The sequence below is a fragment of the Centrocercus urophasianus genome, unplaced genomic scaffold (genome assembly GCF_019232065.1).
Source record: "Centrocercus urophasianus isolate 14NV4802_14NV808 unplaced genomic scaffold, USGS_Curo_1.0 seq_540, whole genome shotgun sequence".
In the NCBI taxonomy this organism is placed as follows: Eukaryota; Metazoa; Chordata; class Aves; order Galliformes; family Phasianidae; genus Centrocercus; species Centrocercus urophasianus.
Genome location: NW_024885134.1, coordinates 38,111 through 55,515, shown reverse-complemented (window position 1 = coordinate 55,515; position 17,405 = coordinate 38,111). Strand labels below are relative to the sequence as shown.

The following is a 17,405-nucleotide window of genomic DNA, read 5'->3' as shown; positions in this document are numbered from 1 at the left end:
GTTTTGATCTTTTCGTTGTGTTTTCTCTTGGGAATCCGGCGAGGAAAAATAAAAAAGACAGAAGTAGAGAAGCACAGCCACGTTTTTCCGGTCTGCCATCGTCCCTCGCGGTGCAACAGAAGGGCTGCACGTGCAGTTGTGGCAGAAAGAGGTGATTCCCAAAAGAAGCCAAACTGCTTTGACGACGTGAGGCCTTTTCCTTGTTCTCTTCCCCAAAACTGAGGCTGCCTTCAGGTTCTTCCCCTGCCTGCGTGGTCACAGAGCTGTTAAGGTGTTTGTAACCATAACAGAGCTAACAGAGCGTTGAACGCACCTAGGCTGAGATCCCTGTTTCATTTCAGCACGTAAACGTTTGCTACTTACAAAAACCTTTGCTTTTCTGCTCTGTTGCCTTCAAACCAAAGGTGTGTAACACAAAATAAAGAGCACTTTGCTGTGAGCTGCTTACAACGCCGTTATTTGTGTGATTACAGATCCCTCTGCTCCGCCCCGATCACTTCTCACACGTTCCTACGCTCCTTTAGCACAGGCTTCTGCTGCAGGCTGAGCTTCGGAAAGCCGACCTTCAGCCGATGGTGCAGCCGCAGAGATCCCGGTTTATCTCAGCAGAGCTCCTCATCTGACCAGAGCCCTGCGGCGGTTTTCTGGGAGGTTAAAGATTCCCAAGGCGTTTTTCCATCGTGCGGCTCCGGACAGGAGCGGATCTGCGCTGCGTGCCGGTAGATGGCAGAGGTGAAAGATTTCCCTGCGAGCAGCAGCTCCTGCTGGATCCCAGCATCTTCCTCGCGTCCGTTCGAAGGCTTAACCTCAAAGCGCGCCGCATCCCGCCGCGGTGCTGCGGCCGATTGCTGCACGCGAGGGGGAGAGGTGCGGGATTCGCAGCCTGAAGCCCCTCCGGCCGCACAAAGCGCGATCCACGGCCGCCCTTTGGCTCGCCGGCAGCCGTTGACAAAGCTGAAATATCCGAGCTGCCAGCGCCAGCCCTGCCTCGCTGCAGACCCTCCAGGAATGCACAAACGCGGATGATTTACAGCATCACAACCAGCAGCTTCTTTCCCTTTCTCTCACAACAGCTCAGCGTTTGGGGCTGCTTTGGGATTTCTGCGCTGCTCAGAGCTGCGCCGGCGCTTCCAGCAGATGGAGCCTTTCTTGCCCAATGCCCACAGGTTTTAATTGAGGGGGTCGATGGGAGCCTGCTAGGATGAGACGCACAACCCTACGGTGCCACTGCCGCCCTTTTGCAGACCGGGACTGAGCCCAGAGCTGCAGGCCCGGCTCTGAGCTCCCACAGGGCAGCAGCACACAGCTATCCGTGTCTGTTTGTCTCTCTGCTGCTCCCAGCCCTTCCCCCCCCCGCTGCCCCTCACCCTGCAGAGCAGTGCCACGTCCCACTGAGCTGCTGTGGGGCAGAGCTGGCGGCTGAGAGCTCAGGGGAAGAGAAGAGGATTGTTCCTGGTTTCACACTCAGCTGAGTTTCCATTCCATTCCTCCTTACTCACCCTCTCTTAATCACTGCAGATGTTGACATCAGATCCAGACTCACCAAGTGGAGGTTATTGAGAACATGACTTATGTGTGAAGAAATTCCTCCCGGAATATTTCACATTTTCGACTATATTTGGTGTGGAACGAGAAGAATGCTCTGCCTGGGGCCTCAGACCCGGCACTGATTTGGAGTTTCTCTCCAGGATTTTACAGCAGGAACCCCTCAGCATCCCGCTGGCAGCATCACAGCATCCCCGAGCCCCACATCCCCTCCCCTTTCCTCAGGTTCCCCCCAAAGCCCAGCCCACCCCCCCCCAGCATCCCCTCCCTGGCTCCCTTGTCCCCCCATCCACATACGGAGCAGTGGGTGACTGATGGGGCACAGCAGCTCTCCTGCTCTGACACGTTTCCCTCTGCCCCAAAGATCTCCCCAGACCTCTCCACGCTGGGGGGAAACAAGGCACAGAAACGTTCTTCCATCCCACAGTCATTTCCATTGGATTAAAAACGTCCCTTGTCTGCACGGATTGCTCCGGGATTCCCTGGGGAGGCTCCCGTCGCTCCCATCCCCCCGTAGGAAAGCAGCATCGCTCCGGGGACGCGGATTTGGTGCGGCCAAAGCAGCACCGACGCCATCAGATCTCCCCTCCTCCTCCTGGCCGTTTTATTTCATTGCATTGAGCATTTTTCACACGGACACGCTGAAATACTAAGAATTCGGAGTGCTTTCCAAACTGAAACCCGAAGGGCCGATCCCGACGCGCTCATCCCATGCACGGGGGGGGAGTAGGGAGGGGGGGTTGGGTGAGGAGGACCCCACCGCGCTCCTTCATCCCCTCGGCCCCTCGCTCCGTCCTTCGGCTCCGGGCGGGAGCAAAGCTGTTCCAGAAGGATCTGCGGGAGAGAAGGGAGACGCTGGTGAGCAGCGGTGGGGGCGGGGGGGTTCGCAGCTTCTTTACGAGGGAGGCAGAGGCACCAGGATTCCCCTTCACCGCCTTTTAAACGATGCAGCCGCCGTCCCTCCTCTGTCCCCCTCCCCAGGAACCGAAGCAGAGCACCGGGAGGAGCTACACCCGGGGGAGGGGGGTCGGGGGCTTCCACGGCGCGATCCGCTCGGAACAGCGGCCGTCTGTGCGTTCCTTCCATCCCCGTGCAGAAAACATCGATAAATACACCCCCCCCCCCCCGCCCCTCAGCTCGGTCCTGCCCAGTAATCAGCGCTCGGCTCACCTGCGCCGGGCTCTGCTCGGAGCCTCATCCCCCGCAGCGTCCCCTACAGCATGTAGATGATGTAGGACAGGATGACCAGGCCGATGATGGCGAAAAACATCAGGATGAAAATATCCAGCATGGCGAGGATCGAGCGGCCGCCGGGGCTCAGCCGCGTCCCCAGCGCCGTCCCCGAAGTCCCCTCCGCGCGTCCCGCAGCCCTACAGCCCTACAACCCTACAGCCCTACAGCCCTACAGCCCCGCAGCTCGGGTTGGCGATGCTGACCCCCGCAGCTCGGAGAGGCGACGCCGATCCCCGCAGCCGACTGGGAGATAAAAGGGTGGGCGCACGCGTGCAGCCCGGCTGCGGCCCCGCACGGCGCTCCCGGAGGCTCCGGTTGAGCTCCGTCAGCCCGAGATGCTCCCGTGGCTCCGGGGACCCCATGTCCGCCTGGAAAGGGCTTCACCCCACACGGGGAGCTGCTCCCAGCAGAGCGGTGCCGCCGCACCGCAGAGCCCCGCAGCCAAGCGGGATCCTTTGCAGCGCCCTTTGCCTTCGGGTTCTCGCTCCGTTTCAGTCCGTCCCAAAGCAATCCGTGAGCGGCAGCGGCGGCCACGCAGCCGGGTTTGTTTTTTTTTTCCTGTGGGTGCGGATGACATCCAGCACAGCTCAGCCCGGGATTTTTGGGGCAGAAAACCCCAAAAAGCAGAAGGAGCCGCTCCCGGTGCTGCACAGCACCACTCAGAATCGCAGGAAAGGATTTCCTAAGGAAGAGTTCCTAAAAAATAAGGGTTTCTTGAGTTTTTAACTGCAAGCGTTCTTCTGGTTTGCATCACCAAAGGGAGCAGAGATGGAAAGGGAGCAGCAAACGGAGCTGGGAGAGGAACGGGGCCAGCAGAGCCACCTCTGAGCCTCACCCCCTGCTCAGGGCTGGATGCAGATGCTGAACCCCCCTGGGCTGCACCCAGGGACAAGGATCTGCAGGGTCCCCACGTCCCCAGGTCCCTGTGTGTCCCCGGGGCACGAGGGAACAGCGCAGCAGCACCGCGGGCAGGTAGAAACGGTGCTTTTATTGTGGAGGAAACCGAGGATCGATCGGTCTGTTCCATTCGAGGGTTGGCTTAAAAAGGCCGAAGGCTGGATTGTCGGTGGGTGCTCAGCCCCACGGGAAGGAAAACATGAGGACAAACCCCAACCAAGTGATGGATCCGAAGGAAAAACCTTCTAAGCACTGAGAGCTGACCGGGCAGCCGAGAAGGGCGAAGTTTATTTTACATTGGACGAGAAGCGATTCAGCTTTTCCATTTTTTTTCTTTCTTTCCTTTTTTTTTTTAATGTTTTTTATTCACTTATTTATTTTAAATACAGGTTTAGGTGCTTTTCAGCTATGAAAAAAGGCAAAAAAGTGCATAAGTCGAGAGAAAAGGCAGAAATGAAGCAGTAAGAGGTTTGTTTCCCACGGTGGGGGAGAAAGGGGCGCGGAGACTCAGGACAATGGTTCCAAGGTAGCATTAAAAAAAGGTCTGTATACCAAAACGTGATCACCTGTGTGATTTGGTCCATTAAAAAACAGTTTATTCACATTGACGCTCCCCCCCCCCCCCACTATTTCCCAGACGAGGATGATGAAGGACAGGGGGACGGGGAGGGATGTGGACTCTCTGCCCCCCTTCCCTCCTCCTGCGCTGCCTGTGTAGCACCAAGAGGACCTCCAGCCCATGCAGCCCACCCTGGTGGGATGGAGGCAGGAGGGGGGTGGGATGCTCCCAGCGGGGTCCTCCCCCGTCCCATGCGATTGTCCCCAGGCAGAGCTGAGGGCTGTCTGAACTCGGTCACTTTGGTCCTTTGGGACATGAGCACCTGGCTGCAGGCTTCCAGTTATACCTTCAGCTCTGGGACCTTCCCAGCCTGAACGGGAAGGGGTCAGAGATGTGCTTTGAAATCTTGGTCCGTGACGCGATCCAACATCAGCGGCCACCACCGCTGGGGACCAAGGGGTGAGAGGTGGGGGACGGCACAGGGCTCAACCCCCCCTCCCCGCTTCTGCTGCCAGCAGGGACAGCCCCCAGCGCAGTCCCAGTGCGGTGACAGAGCGGGGAGACACGTCACACTCGGCCCAAAGAGGCACAGGGATGGGGACCCAAAAAGGGAGAACCGGAGCTGCGGGGGGACGTGAGGTCAGGGCAGCAGGTGCTCCTGCACAGTGGCACCACTCAGCCTGGGATGCAGAATGAGGCAGCCGGACCCCAAAAAAGCAGCAGGAGCCGCTCCCAGGGCTGCCCGGAACCATTCTGAATCCCAAGAAAAGATTATTTTTTTTTTAAAGAAAGATTTTAACCACAAATATTTTTCTGGTTTGCAACGCTGAGGACTGAGGGAGTGCAGTCAGAATAGGAACTGCAGACAGAGAGCCAGGGGAAGCAATGGGACGAGGCAGAGCCAGAGCAGCGCAGGGCAGGTGCTGCCAGCTGGTCCCCCCAGCATCCACAGAGTTGGGATGTTTGGTCCTAAGGAAATGATTCTGCTCCTCCCTCCCCATGCATTCCCAGCACAGCGGGGGGGGCCCAGCCTGGTGTGTGCGCCCCATCCCCTGCGGAAGAGAGGAGGAAGGCAGAGGGAGAAACGTTTGGTCCCAGAGCCCCCGCCATCCCTCGCAGACAGACCCTCAGTCCCGACACAGCGAGAACAAAGCTACATTGGCGAGAGAAACCAGAGGCGGCTGCAGAAACACAAAGAAACCGAGACGTCGGGACGCGGCTCCGGCAGAGGGAAGGGATGCTGGGGGAGAGAGACGCGCGCGCACCGGGGCCACGGGGTGGGGAGGTTTGGCTCCAACCCCCTCAGATTGCTTCCACGTAGTTGGCGGGCAGCATGCCCGTGTCGCCCGTGCGTTCCACCGTGCCGTACATCCAACCGTCGTCGATCTGCTGCACGTTGATGATGGTGTCACCATCCTGGAAGGAGACCTCGTCTTCATCGGCCGCGTTGTAATCATAGACGGCGCGGAAACGCTTCTGTGGGGAGAGAGAGGTCAGCGGGCATGGAGCCCACCATGGGGAACACAGGGCTGTACCAGCAATGGCCATGGGATCAAAGAATCACGGGATCGCCACGTGGTTTGGGTTGGAAAGGACCTCAAAGAATGCAGAACCATAGAGTGGTTGGGTTGGAAGGGACCTCAAAGATCATTGAGCCATAGAGTGGTTGGGTTGGAAGGGACCTCGAAGATCATTGAGCCATAGAGTGGTTGGGGTTGGAAGGGACCTCGAAGATCACTGAGCCATAGAGTGGTTGGGTTGGAAGGGACCTCAAAGAATGCAGAACCATAGAGTGGTTGGGTTGGAAGGGACCTCGAAGACCGCAGGATCAATGAATGGTTTGGGTTGGAAGGGATCTCAAAGATCATTGAAAAACGGGATGGTGGTGGGTTGAAAGCGACCTTAAAGATCATAGGATCAATGAGTGGTTTGGGTTGGAAGGGACCTCAAAGATCACAGAACCACAGAATGGTTTGGGTTGGAAGGGATCTCCAAGATCATAGGATCAATGAATGGTTTGGGTTGGAAGGGACCTCAAAGACCACAGGATCACTGAACAGTGTGGGCTGGAAGGGACCCTGAAGACCCCTCACTCACCCCCGCTGCGGACGGTGCGCTGCGCTGCGTGGAGGCGGGCGCTGCAGGCTCCTTGTAGCCATAGGACTGCGAGGCTGGTGGCTGCTGCTGGTAAACTGGGCAGGAAGAACACACCATTAGCACCAGGATCTGCTGCCATGCGAAGCCCCCAGGAGCTGGGACGGCCCTTACCCGGGTTGCTGGGCTGGATGTGGTGCTGTGGTTGGTGCTGATCCGGCCGTCGGTAATTGGCGCTTTCCTGGGAGTTCCTGCGCTCCATCTCCGCGCCCTCGCTGGGGCTGGGGCCCATCCTGCTCCTCTCAAACTCTTCATGGTATTTGATCTATGGAGGAGGGTGAGAGGTCAGAGTGCAGCCCGGGCAGCTCTGCAGGCCCCAGCCCCCCAGCAGCATCCTTCGGTCCCAGCCTGCTGCTTTTCACAAGGGCAGCAGGGCAGGAAGCACAGTGGCTGCTTCGAGATGGGAGTGGGCATAGGAAGGGGAAGGAGGGAAACCTATATAATCCTATATAATAGAGCAGCAGTGCCCCAAATGAGGAAAGGTTCAGCATTCAGGTGTGTGCAGAGTGAACAAGAAGCTCCCAGAGCCTGGAGAAGGGGCAGAGAATCACTGTGGTCAGGATGCACACTAAGGTACATGGGGAGGACCAGGCAACCCAAAATGGGTGACTCCCCCTCGTAGCAAGGGGAAGGAGGACTTCAGGGTCCTGGGGTGGGATCTGTGAGGTTTCCAGGCATGGGTGAGGCTCAGGAGCAGCCTCCCAACCCCCCGCACCGCAGGAGCACAGAGCAGAAGCACCTTTAGCGATCCCACCCTGCACACACTGCAGCAAAGGGTTAACCCAACCCTGGGCACGGTGTAAAAATTAATAGCTGCTCCTGTTAATGAATACCCTGCCATTGGGAAGCACCTGGAGCCCATTTGTCTGCTGGTTAAACAGTGCTGTACTGAAGGGCACTCCAGAGGGCTCCCTACAGGCGGGAGGCAAAGCCCGGAGCAGAGCTGCAGGGACGGGGATGCTGCTGCAGAACTGACTGCACTTTCCCTGTGCTCAGAGGCACAGCGTTGGGCTCTGCACAGCTCTGTTCCTAAGAGGGCTTCCAGCTGTGCAGGGCTGCATTTGCACCTTTTGCACCTCGTGCTTTGGGGCAGTGCTGCAGCTCAGCCTGCAGCCCCTGTGCTGCTCATCCCCCCGCGGCGCAGAGCCCTGTTGGCACAGCAGGCTGCATGCAGGGGCTGCTAAGTGGGTCACGGCCATGCCAAGCTGGCAGACAGATGCCTGCGGGGCTCTGAACGCCTCCTGTGCAGGAAAATCCACCCAGCAGCTCCCAACTTAAGCAGAGCCTTCAGGTCTGGATGTGCAGGTAACTCCCTGCGGACCCCACATGCTGCCCAGAGCTGCAAACGGGATCAAAAAGAGAGGGAACAAACAGCCGCCTCCAGCCCCATGGGGTGTGCTGTGTTTGTGTGTGTGTCTACGAGCTCCTTCATGTGGGCTCCCTCTCCTTGCACAGGCATGGCAGCTTTCTGGAACCCAAAGCATTTTGCATGCAAAGCTGCAGCTCTCAGGGCAGGCCCAGGGCTCGGCGAGGAACCTCCTGGCTTGCTGCTGGGCCAGGTTTTGCAACAGCTTGGGCTGTTAGATAAGGGCTGCGCACATGACTTTTACCAGCAGCTAAAGGTTAATTAACCCTCTGCGTGCTGCTGGAGGGATGCAGTGCTGCAGGCAGCCGTGTCACTGTGCCCCAGGTCAGCTGCACCCCATGCAGCAGTTCTGTGTGTGTGTGTGCATCCTCCTCCTTCGCCATGGAAACAGCCATCCACATCCTGCACACAGCACCCGGACAGGGATGGGGGGAGCAGGATGCAGCCAACCCAGACGTGGGCTTCTTGTTTTTAGAAAGGGAGAGCTGGGTCTCTTTTAGACACAGCCCAGAGCTCCACGCGGTGCTGCGTGCTCAGTGGGCCGTGCTGACAGCCCGGGTGACAATGAGGCACGGTCACAGCTCAGGTGATGCTGTGTGCCCCCCTCCCCCCCTCCCAGCACACAGCTCCGCAGCAGAGGAGCGCAGCAGCATCAGACACAGCGATCAGAAGGCACTCACGTTGCTGATCTGATCCTGAGTCTTTTTGATTCGCTGCAGCTCCGGGGTGTCAGCCACCACGCTGAAGCCTTTCCCCTTGTTCTTCTCAAACTCCTCCTTGTAGCGAATCTGGGTGGGATCAAGAACAAACACAGTGAGCTGCGGGGGAATGCGGTGTGTGGAGCTGCTCTGCTCACCCAGACGGACCTCGCTGTCCCCACAGCAGCTCTGTCTGAGTCTTGGCTTCGTGCAGGAGCCCCCATAATGTATCTGCTAACAGCAAAACAAGGCACTGCCAAGAGCTGAAACACAACAGCTTCCTGTGCTCTGCTCATCCTGTTGCTCTCTCAGCAGGGCTGGGGTCACTTGGATTCACTTTGCATTTCCTGCAGGCTGCCACTGCAGGTCAGCTCAGCCGCAGCTCTCTGTCCGTATGTGAGTCCTGAGCTGCTCCACCAGGGGACATTGAGGGACAGAAAAGGCCCAGGACGGCCATCACAGAGCAGGCTGTGGGGCTGGAGGCCAGCAGAACTGAGCAACCCTATTTGTTTGCCAAACTGCCACCAGCATCGCTTCCAGCAGAGCCCTGCTTTATTTCACTCGTCCCCTTGCATGCTTTTCAGTAGCTCTGTGCAGCATCCAGACCACGTTTCCAGCACACAGCCCTGAGCTGCACCTTGCAAACACATTGCTCCTGCCCTGCACAGAAGCAGAAATGCAAGCTATGGAAGCTACGGAGCCTCCACCCCTTCCCCACAGCCACAGCACACATGGCACAGTCCACAACTGGTAACTCTGATGTGACTCAGAAAGGAAAGGTTTAATGAACCGGGCTGCAGAATCCTCCCTTGCAGGGTAACCACGAGACCGAGATGCCAAAGCACATCAAGGAGAAACTGATTTCAGGGCAGAAGCCTCTGTTTGCCCACAGCAATGAGGGAGAGAGCTGGAGCTGGTTGGGGTAAGGGACACAAATAGTGCCATTAGGAAGGAGCAACCTCAGGGTGTTACGCATCAGGCTGCAAATGCACAGCTCAACAAGCATGAGGAGGAAAGGTAGAGCATCCTCAAGCAAGAAGCTCATCACAGGGCTAAGCAGTTCCCTTGATATTCTGTACATTTACCCTCCTGAATCTCACCCCTCTCTTCTTCTCCCTATAACACCCAGGTCAGAGCAACGCAGCCCAAAAGGATCCTCTTTGAGGCTGCCCTGAATGCAGGGGGGGACGATGGCAGGATGTGGGGCACAGTGCGTGCTGCAGGGGAGGTTCTGCCCCATGGCAATCAGAGCAGGACAGGGGCACTGGGGTGATGTAGGGAGGGAAAACACGGAGCAGGGGGACACACTGCAGTGCTGCAGCCATCGCAGTGGCCAGGACAGACAGCAGAAAAAGGGAGGAAGTGCTCAGAATGGGCAATTTTCTGCTTCTCCCTGCCCTTACGAGGCAGCCAGTGCCTGCTGGTGCTGTGGGTACCTGCAGCGCTCAGGCAGGGCGGCTGCTCCCAAAATGCCCATTTTTAGCATTCAGGAGTAACCACAGAAGGGGAACCCTGCGATTTGCTCGCCGCACGTGGGCTGCAAGAAGAGGCTGCAGGCGTAAAAGCTGTCGCTTTGCAGACACTTTTAACTACACAGGCTGTTATTATCCAGCATCTACAGTGACCGGAACAGCAGACGCCCTCTCCACAAACACAAATAGAGGAGGAAGGTGGTGGATCTGCATGCAGCCCCGTTACCGGTGCACAACCGGCTCTGCCGGTCCTGCTGGGGTGTGGGTTTGGCAGATCGCCCCTATTGGGGTCACCCACAAACACAGCTGTGAAGGGAAGCACAGAGCTGCAGAGCTCCAGCTGGCAGCAGCCCCACGGAGGACCACAGACCTTCTGACTGCCCCTTCCCTCACACAGCTGCCAACCATCAGCTCCATTTACAGCCCAAGCCCGGCTCCTGCTTCAGAAGGGCTCTCTGAAGGGTCTGCTCAGCTCCTGCTGTCCCTACGAGGCTGTCCACAAAGCACAGCAGTGGCAGCCTTAGCTGGAGCACTTGAGAAATACAAAACAGGAGAGTCCCTGTGTGGGCAGAACAAAGGCACCAAGATCCTATCTGTAGCACATTCAGGGTCTGCCCTCCATGGGGGGCTCTGGGCAGCTCCCACCTGCTTCAGCTGCTCCGTGTCCCACTGTTACCCATCCCTTCTGCTCCCTCCTGCTCTTAGAGCCATGCCCTCAGCCCGTCCCAGCACCAAGATGTGGGTGCCACTGTCCCACAGACTGGAAGCCCCTGGCTGCACCCCAGCCCCTCTCATGCCACATTCACACACAGCCAGCCCTGCAATGTGCTGCTCCCATTGCCAGTGCCCACAGTGCCCCTGCAGTGACAGGGGCTTTGCTTCACCTCCCACAAGATACGGCAGTAGCTGAGCATTTGGGAATGTTAAGACAACACAGCGTGTCTGTTCCAGCCCCTCCCTTTCAGAAGGGTCCACGCACACTGCAGTGGTGGAGGAGCAGTGCAGGAATGGGATGCAGCCCCCAGCACCTCCCAGGGCACTGTACCTGCTCCAGGCACAGCAGATCTCCAGGTCTGAGCACGGCTCTCCAGTGCAGAGGGAAATGGGATGGACGGCACCCCGCACCGACCTCACGCAGAGGATGGAACCTACTTTCATTTCCAGCCACATCCAGCACAGCACACAGCAAGGGGAGCCGAGCGTCCCAGCGAGCTGCAGAAAAGCCCAGGCAGTGCCAGCATCCCCTCCCCAGGGTCTACTTTAATAAGCAAGAGATAATGAAGAGCTGAGCTCATTGGAAAAGCAGCACCGGGGGCTGCAGAGCACACGGTTCTCCGTGAGGAAGAGCAACCGTGTCCCCTTTGTGGCTCCTTGGAGCACAGAGTGAACTTGGGCTGAGCTCCATCCAGGTGCACAGGGTGCTGCTGGGCCAGCCTTGCAAAGCACAGCTCTATCTGCCACCAGGTGAGGTTCTGACCCCACTGTTTGCTTTCCAGCTCCTGGCGGCTCCAGGCTCACGGGGAGAGGAGGAGGAGGAGGGCAGCGTCTCCTCCAGGCACGTGGAGGGGAACACGCTGACCCCAAAGGATGACTGCTCACCTCACACCAACCCTGGGCAAACCCCAACCCTGTTCTGCCCACCCGCTGCCAGCACTGCGCTGAGCCAATGCTGACAGCTCTGGGTGGATTCTCTGCCCTTTCCTCTTTGCCCCTTTCCATTGAAGGAAATAAAAAAGAAAAAAAAGAAGTAAAAGAGATTCCCAGAACAGTGGCCACATCCTGTGCTCTCCCCAGAGACGGTGACTCAAGCCAGAACTGCCCCTGGATGCGTTCTCTCCCACTGCAGCTCTGCCTGCTGCCCACCCAAAGCAATCCCAACACCCCCAGGAGGAGCAGTGCCCGGAGCTCTGCATCACAGCTGGGCACTTCGGGGACACCCTATGGCACAGAAAGGGGCACATCTGCTCAGCTCCCTCCTCCCACAGCCTCCCCTCTTCCCACTTTATCCACACCCCCTGGTATCTCTTCCATCTGCTCGTTTTTGCCTGCCAGAGCTTCCAATCCCTCCAACCTTTGGGTTTACCCAAAACCGGCGCCCGCAGAGCTCACGCCCCTCCTTTCCATTTCACCCCGCTGCAATGCTGGGTGCCAGCAGGGAAAATCCCACTGCGGGGTTGGGGGTGACTGGGGGAGGCAGCTCACAGCCACCTCAAATGAGTGGAACAGCAAACAGCAAAACAGCCCCACGCACAGCTCTCCTGCTGCGCGCCGGAGCAGAGAACGCAGCACAACGAGGCACAAAGCACAGTGCAGCTCTCACCTGGCTCTGCAGCACACAATGTATGCTTACCTGGCTCTGCAGCTCGCTCTGCTGCTTTAGGCGCAGGTTCTCGGGAGTATCTGCCACCATGGTGAAGGATTGCTTCGGGTAGTGTCTGCAGGGGGGGAAAGGACAGCATCAGCACCGGGTGCCCAGCCCTCTCCATAGCACCGTGCTGGAGGTGTCGTCCTGGAGCAGCCACCCCTCTGCACTCTGCTGCTTTCATGGGGAAAAGCAGATAAAGGAGGGTTTGGCTTTTTTTTTTTTTACGTCATTATTTTTTTCCCAGAGCAAAATGTCTTTGTAGGTTTGTGCCCGAGTTCTGGATGGACCCCGGGACACCTTCACCAGGACCTTCAGTTACCATCATTGGTAACATCAATCCAAGTGAACATTTTGGTTTACACCGCTCTGCCTCTGCTCCACTGCTCCCAGCAGGATGGCTCACAGGAGCCCAGAGCTCTCCTTGCTCATTCTGCTGCAGTTTCAGCCACAGACCTCACATTGAGGATATCACCACCCAGCAGGAGCTCTGTCAGCAGAACGGTGTCTGACCCGGGGCGCTTCTCACCTACACCCATCCCACACGTGGGGTGATTGCTTAGCATGTGCCCAACACGGGGCTGTAAAGCAGGAGAGCCACGGCCGGGCTGCATTCCTGCAGTGCCACACGCAGCCTCTGCTATCAGCACGGATGTGCAGTGAGGTGAACTCACGCGTGGCAGGAGGTGAACATCTGACACAAACGCTGTGAGCTCCCCCTGAGATGGGAACACTTCACGCAGCCCTTCCCCCGCTCAGGAAGGTGGAAAAGCAGAGGCAAAGCTGCTGGAACGTGGGGGGTTTCATGAGCAAATCCATTGCCAGGCACCACCACATGCAATGGCAACTGCCCCCAGATGCAGCACTTTGGGTCTGGGGGGCACAGAGCAGCAGCACCCCCAACTCACATTCACTTCCCTTTGCTTGAACAAACCCTCCTGAAAGCCCAGACAAGGCAGCTCTCCTCCTCCACGGTGGCTCCGAAAGGAGGTGAGCAGGGCTGAAAACAAACCTGCAAACCCTGCAGATGCATCTGCTGCCCATGCACACAGCTCTGACCCCATCCCTGTCCCGTTGCTGTCCCTGCACCAGGCGGCCCACAGCTCCCACGCTGGCAGACAAGGCGAGCCTCGACCTGATGGAGCTGCAGCCCCATCCCTACCTGCACCACGTGGGAGCCCTATGGGTCTGACAGCCCCAGGCTGCGCCCTGAGAGCCACCACAGGGAACTGACTGCACACAGTGTGAGCAGAGCTCTGCCCACGGCTGTCCACACTGCGGTCAGCGCAGCAGGAAACCATCTGCACCACGACACTGAGACACGGACCTGAGAGCAGCACATACCTCATGCAGCAACGCAGGAAGTGAGACAACAAAAATAGACTCCAGAGCCACGCTGAGAAAACAGAGAAACCCCCCCACGCACACCCAGAAAGCAGACAAAGCAGATGTGGTTTGCAGAAAGGGGAAAGGAAGCTCAGCAGCAGTTGAGAGGGACAAGGAGCAGCGCTGGATGAGAGCAGATCACAGACCGCCCCTAGGATATGGTTTAATCTCTGTTTAGGTTAATCTGACAGGGGGGGATACAACACTGTGTGCTCAGGCTCTGCTCCCACCACGGCTGGACATGGCGTTGGGGCACAGCATCCACCCAGCTGGGGCTGCTGGGCTCTGCACTGCCTCCTCCACGCTGACCAAACGCAACACAGCAGCACCGGGGTGGCTTTGCCAACAACCAAAGAGCTGGGGTGAAAGCAGAGCTCTCAATGGTTGGTTCTCCCAGAAGCTAAAGCTGTAGGGATGGCCGGATGATCTCCGGACCCCTCCAACCACTGGGAATCATAGCAGCAGCTCCACAGCAGAGCCTCTGCCCGAGTGATGTTCTAGAGGCAGCAACCAGCAGCGCAGCCATGGCACACAGCCCACTGCTGCCCGCTGCAAAAGGAGCAGGGCTGCAGTCAGAAAGGTGCTCCTGAATGCTGCACGTGCATTACAGCCACGGTATCTGCGCTGCAGAGCCAGCAGTGCATGCACTGAGTGTCCAAACCTGGCTGCAGGAAACGTGTGCTTGCATCCCAACGCCGTGCCAGGAGGCGGCTGCTCCGGGCGCTGGGGCTCTGATGCAGCAGCATTCATGCACTCCATGCATCACTGCAGCTCAGCAGCACTGGAGGACAGCTCAGCACAGAGCCTCTTCCTGAGCTTCTTGGAAGCCACTGCCTAACTCACACTGAGGTCAAAGAGAACAAAACCACTTTTTAAGCACAAAAGCAACACAATCCAAACCCCTTTGCTGGCTGTGGTGCTGTGCTCAGCCCAGGGCCGGGGGGCAGCAGCCATGCAGAGCAGCAGAGCACAGTGTGACACTGGGCAGCTCCTGCAAAGGGCAAAGGCAATCACAGTGGTGCAGCACTGAGCTGCAGCCTCATCTCTGTCACAGCTCTGTGCTCTCTGAGTCTAAATCATCCCATTTCCATGGCAACAGAATCCAATGCTCCAGGCATGCTAATAGCACGGAGAAGGGTCCGAGCATGGCGTGTGGGGAGGAGGAAGCCCACAGTGCTGCAGGACTGCAAAGCATTGCCACAAATCATCCCTGCCAAGTTGGGGGAAACCACACAGCCGTGGCTGTAGGGCAAAATCATCATCATCATCTTCTGGAAGACGCTGATGCCATTCAGAGCGTGGGCAGGGGCTGGGGAGGGATGAAGGAGAGGGGCACAGAACAGCATTGGGTTTCTTCTTTGGTCAATGAGATTTTGCAGGAGCCTCCCCAAGGGCTGCAGCCCTGAGCCCCACATCTGCTGCTGGGGGCAGCGATCATCCTGAAGCAGGGCATGGGAGGAAATGCACCAAGTGAACCACATCCCCCGTGGACGGGCATCAGCTCCGTGCAGAGCTGTGGGATCCGCCTGCTCCAAAGGCTGGGAATGAAGGAGTGGGGACATTCAGCTCAAACCACAGATGTCCACCTCCCTGCAACGGGGAAACCATCTCGTATGCATGAGAATCAGCCACAGGGCTCACAGCAGTAAATTAAATCTTAATGAGGAAGCACCGACGGATGGTGTCGGGTTGGGGGAGCGTGCAGGAAGCAGAATTGCACCAGGGATGGGCAGGGAGCGTCCTTCCCCATGCAGGCTGCTCTTGTGCTCTCCACCCCACAGTCAGACCCATAACTGGTGCAGGTAAGGAAGGTGTTCAGCACCCGACCTGCCTCCTCCAGAAGCAAGAGCAGCACACAGCAAAACCACCCTTGCAATTAGTGAGCAACAGCCTTTGGTACCCAGCACAAAAAGGATCCGTGCCCACCGCGGTCCTGGCACTGCACCATGGCCCCGTGGTGCTGAGCCAAACACCTCAGAGGAAACAGCTCTGCATAGGATTGGGAAGTAAGAGCTTGGGAGGAAGCAAGAGCCAGTTGCAGGCCTTTCCCAATGGCCCCCCTGCACCTAATTAGTGTCTAATGAATGGGGCACTCCGGATCCAATGGGGCTGCTGATGGGCAAGACAGAGCAGCATGCAGGGACACAGAGCAGGGTAATATGGGATGCACATCCCTGCTTGGGGCCTCTCCCCCATTCACCTTCTGCTGGCACCATCCACGGAGCTGCTCAAGACACCCCTCAGAAGGCAATGCATGCTGTCCCATCCCCAGAAACAGGACCAAACCCCAACGCAGCCCCAGACACCTCGTGCTGTGCTACTAAACCAGGTCAGGGCAGTCTTTGCAGGGTGGACAGAGCCTGTCTGGCTGCTGCATTAGGGGCAGTTTGGGGCCGTCAGCCCCACAGCACCTGGAGGCAGCTGGGGATTACCGGGGATCAGGGTCTGTCTGCTCTGCACCCCCAGCTGACTCCCTGCTGCCTCTATGGGGGTGGGAGCTCTTCTGAAGAGCTGCCACAAAGAGCTGCATGGGGAGGGGGGCACAGCAGCTCCTCCCATACACCCCAAAACAGCCCCACCACAGAGCCGAGGGGCTGCACTTGGAGATGGAGCTACGCTTCTCCTGTAAGGTCAGCAGTGGGATGCTTCTGCAAGACAACAGGAACAAGAGGAGCCACTTTCAGCATGACTCCAAGGCACCTCTGTTTCCTTGCATGGCCACCGTGTGCTGCATTTTGGCAGCAATCCGTGCTTGGTGCATCGCTTGCCCTCGCACACAGGCTCCAAGCGAGTGCTTTGGGCAGACGTGCAGCACAACCCCACACCTCCAGGAGGTGAGCATCACCCCCACGACTGCACAGCAGCTTCGGGAACAAAGAGTTATGCAGCAGGAGCAATAGGCTGAGTGCTGCCAGCAGGCTGCACGGTCACATCCTGCCCATCACGGAGCTGCTGGCTCACAGGGACGCACTTAAACAATAATAAACTGTTGTTCTTTCTTAAGTGAAAACAGCACCCCGCTACTTTGCAGAGAGCTTGCAAACATCCCACCCTAAAGGAACAGGCTGCAGAGTGGGATCTCAGTTCCTCCCAGTGTTTTCAGGCTGCCAAAATGGCTGGGCCAGCCCTCTGTGTGTGCAGCTGCTGCTTTTCCCAGCATCTGTTCCCAGCCCATACTGAGCACAGCACAGCTCTGCAGGATGAGCTCCTCACCAAGGCTGCCCCAGCGCCCTCCCCATGCTGGAGGCAGAAGGGGACCCACAGGCACAGCTCCAGCACAAGGAACCCAGTGCTGAGCAGGGACACTGCACTGCCTTCCTGGGGCTTTGCTCAGCTCCCCCCCTCTTTCCCAGAGGCTGTGCCAGCACTTCCAGAGGGTGTTGCAGTGCAAGCAGCCTGCTCCAAGAACCTGCTTTCATCCACAGTGGAAAGATTTCAAGCAAAAGCAGAGCAGGGTGTTGCCAAGCTGTGAAGTCAGCAGCAGCAGCTCCTGGAAGCAGTAATGCTCATCCCACAGCCACCCTGTCCCCCCCCACCCCCAAACAGAGCACTGCCTGTCCACCCCCCCCCCCCTCAGAGTGTTGTTTATGGGAGCAGAGCCGGCATCGCAGCACTACTGGTTTTTTCCACAAGGTCTCTGGCCCCAGGCACGGATAAGCAAGGTTGGGAACACAACAGCCACCAGCAGCCCAGCCCCAGGGGCTCTGCAACTGAACCCCCCCCCCCCCCCCCC

The 17,405-nt window shown here is 58.0% G+C and overlaps 1 protein-coding gene across 2 annotated transcripts in view; it reads right to left on the bottom strand.

The window, feature by feature from the left end:
- Window positions 1-5,372: 5,372 nt before the first annotated feature.
- LASP1 (LIM and SH3 protein 1) overlaps window positions 5,373-17,405 on the bottom strand; it is an 18,196-nt gene continuing 6,163 nt past the window's right edge. The window contains exons 3-7 of one of the 2 annotated variants that reach the window (XM_042835747.1): window positions 12,275-12,359; window positions 8,435-8,542; window positions 6,503-6,653; window positions 6,332-6,426; window positions 5,373-5,710 (exon numbers count right to left, since the gene is read on the bottom strand). In XM_042835747.1, coding sequence (XP_042691681.1) covers window positions 5,537-5,710; window positions 6,332-6,426; window positions 6,503-6,653; window positions 8,435-8,542; window positions 12,275-12,359 — 613 coding nt within the window. In that variant the 3' untranslated portion in view covers window positions 5,373-5,536. The remainder of the gene's footprint in view (window positions 5,711-6,331; window positions 6,427-6,502; window positions 6,654-8,434; window positions 8,543-12,274; window positions 12,360-17,405) is intronic. The other variant, XM_042835748.1, reaches the window with a different exon arrangement.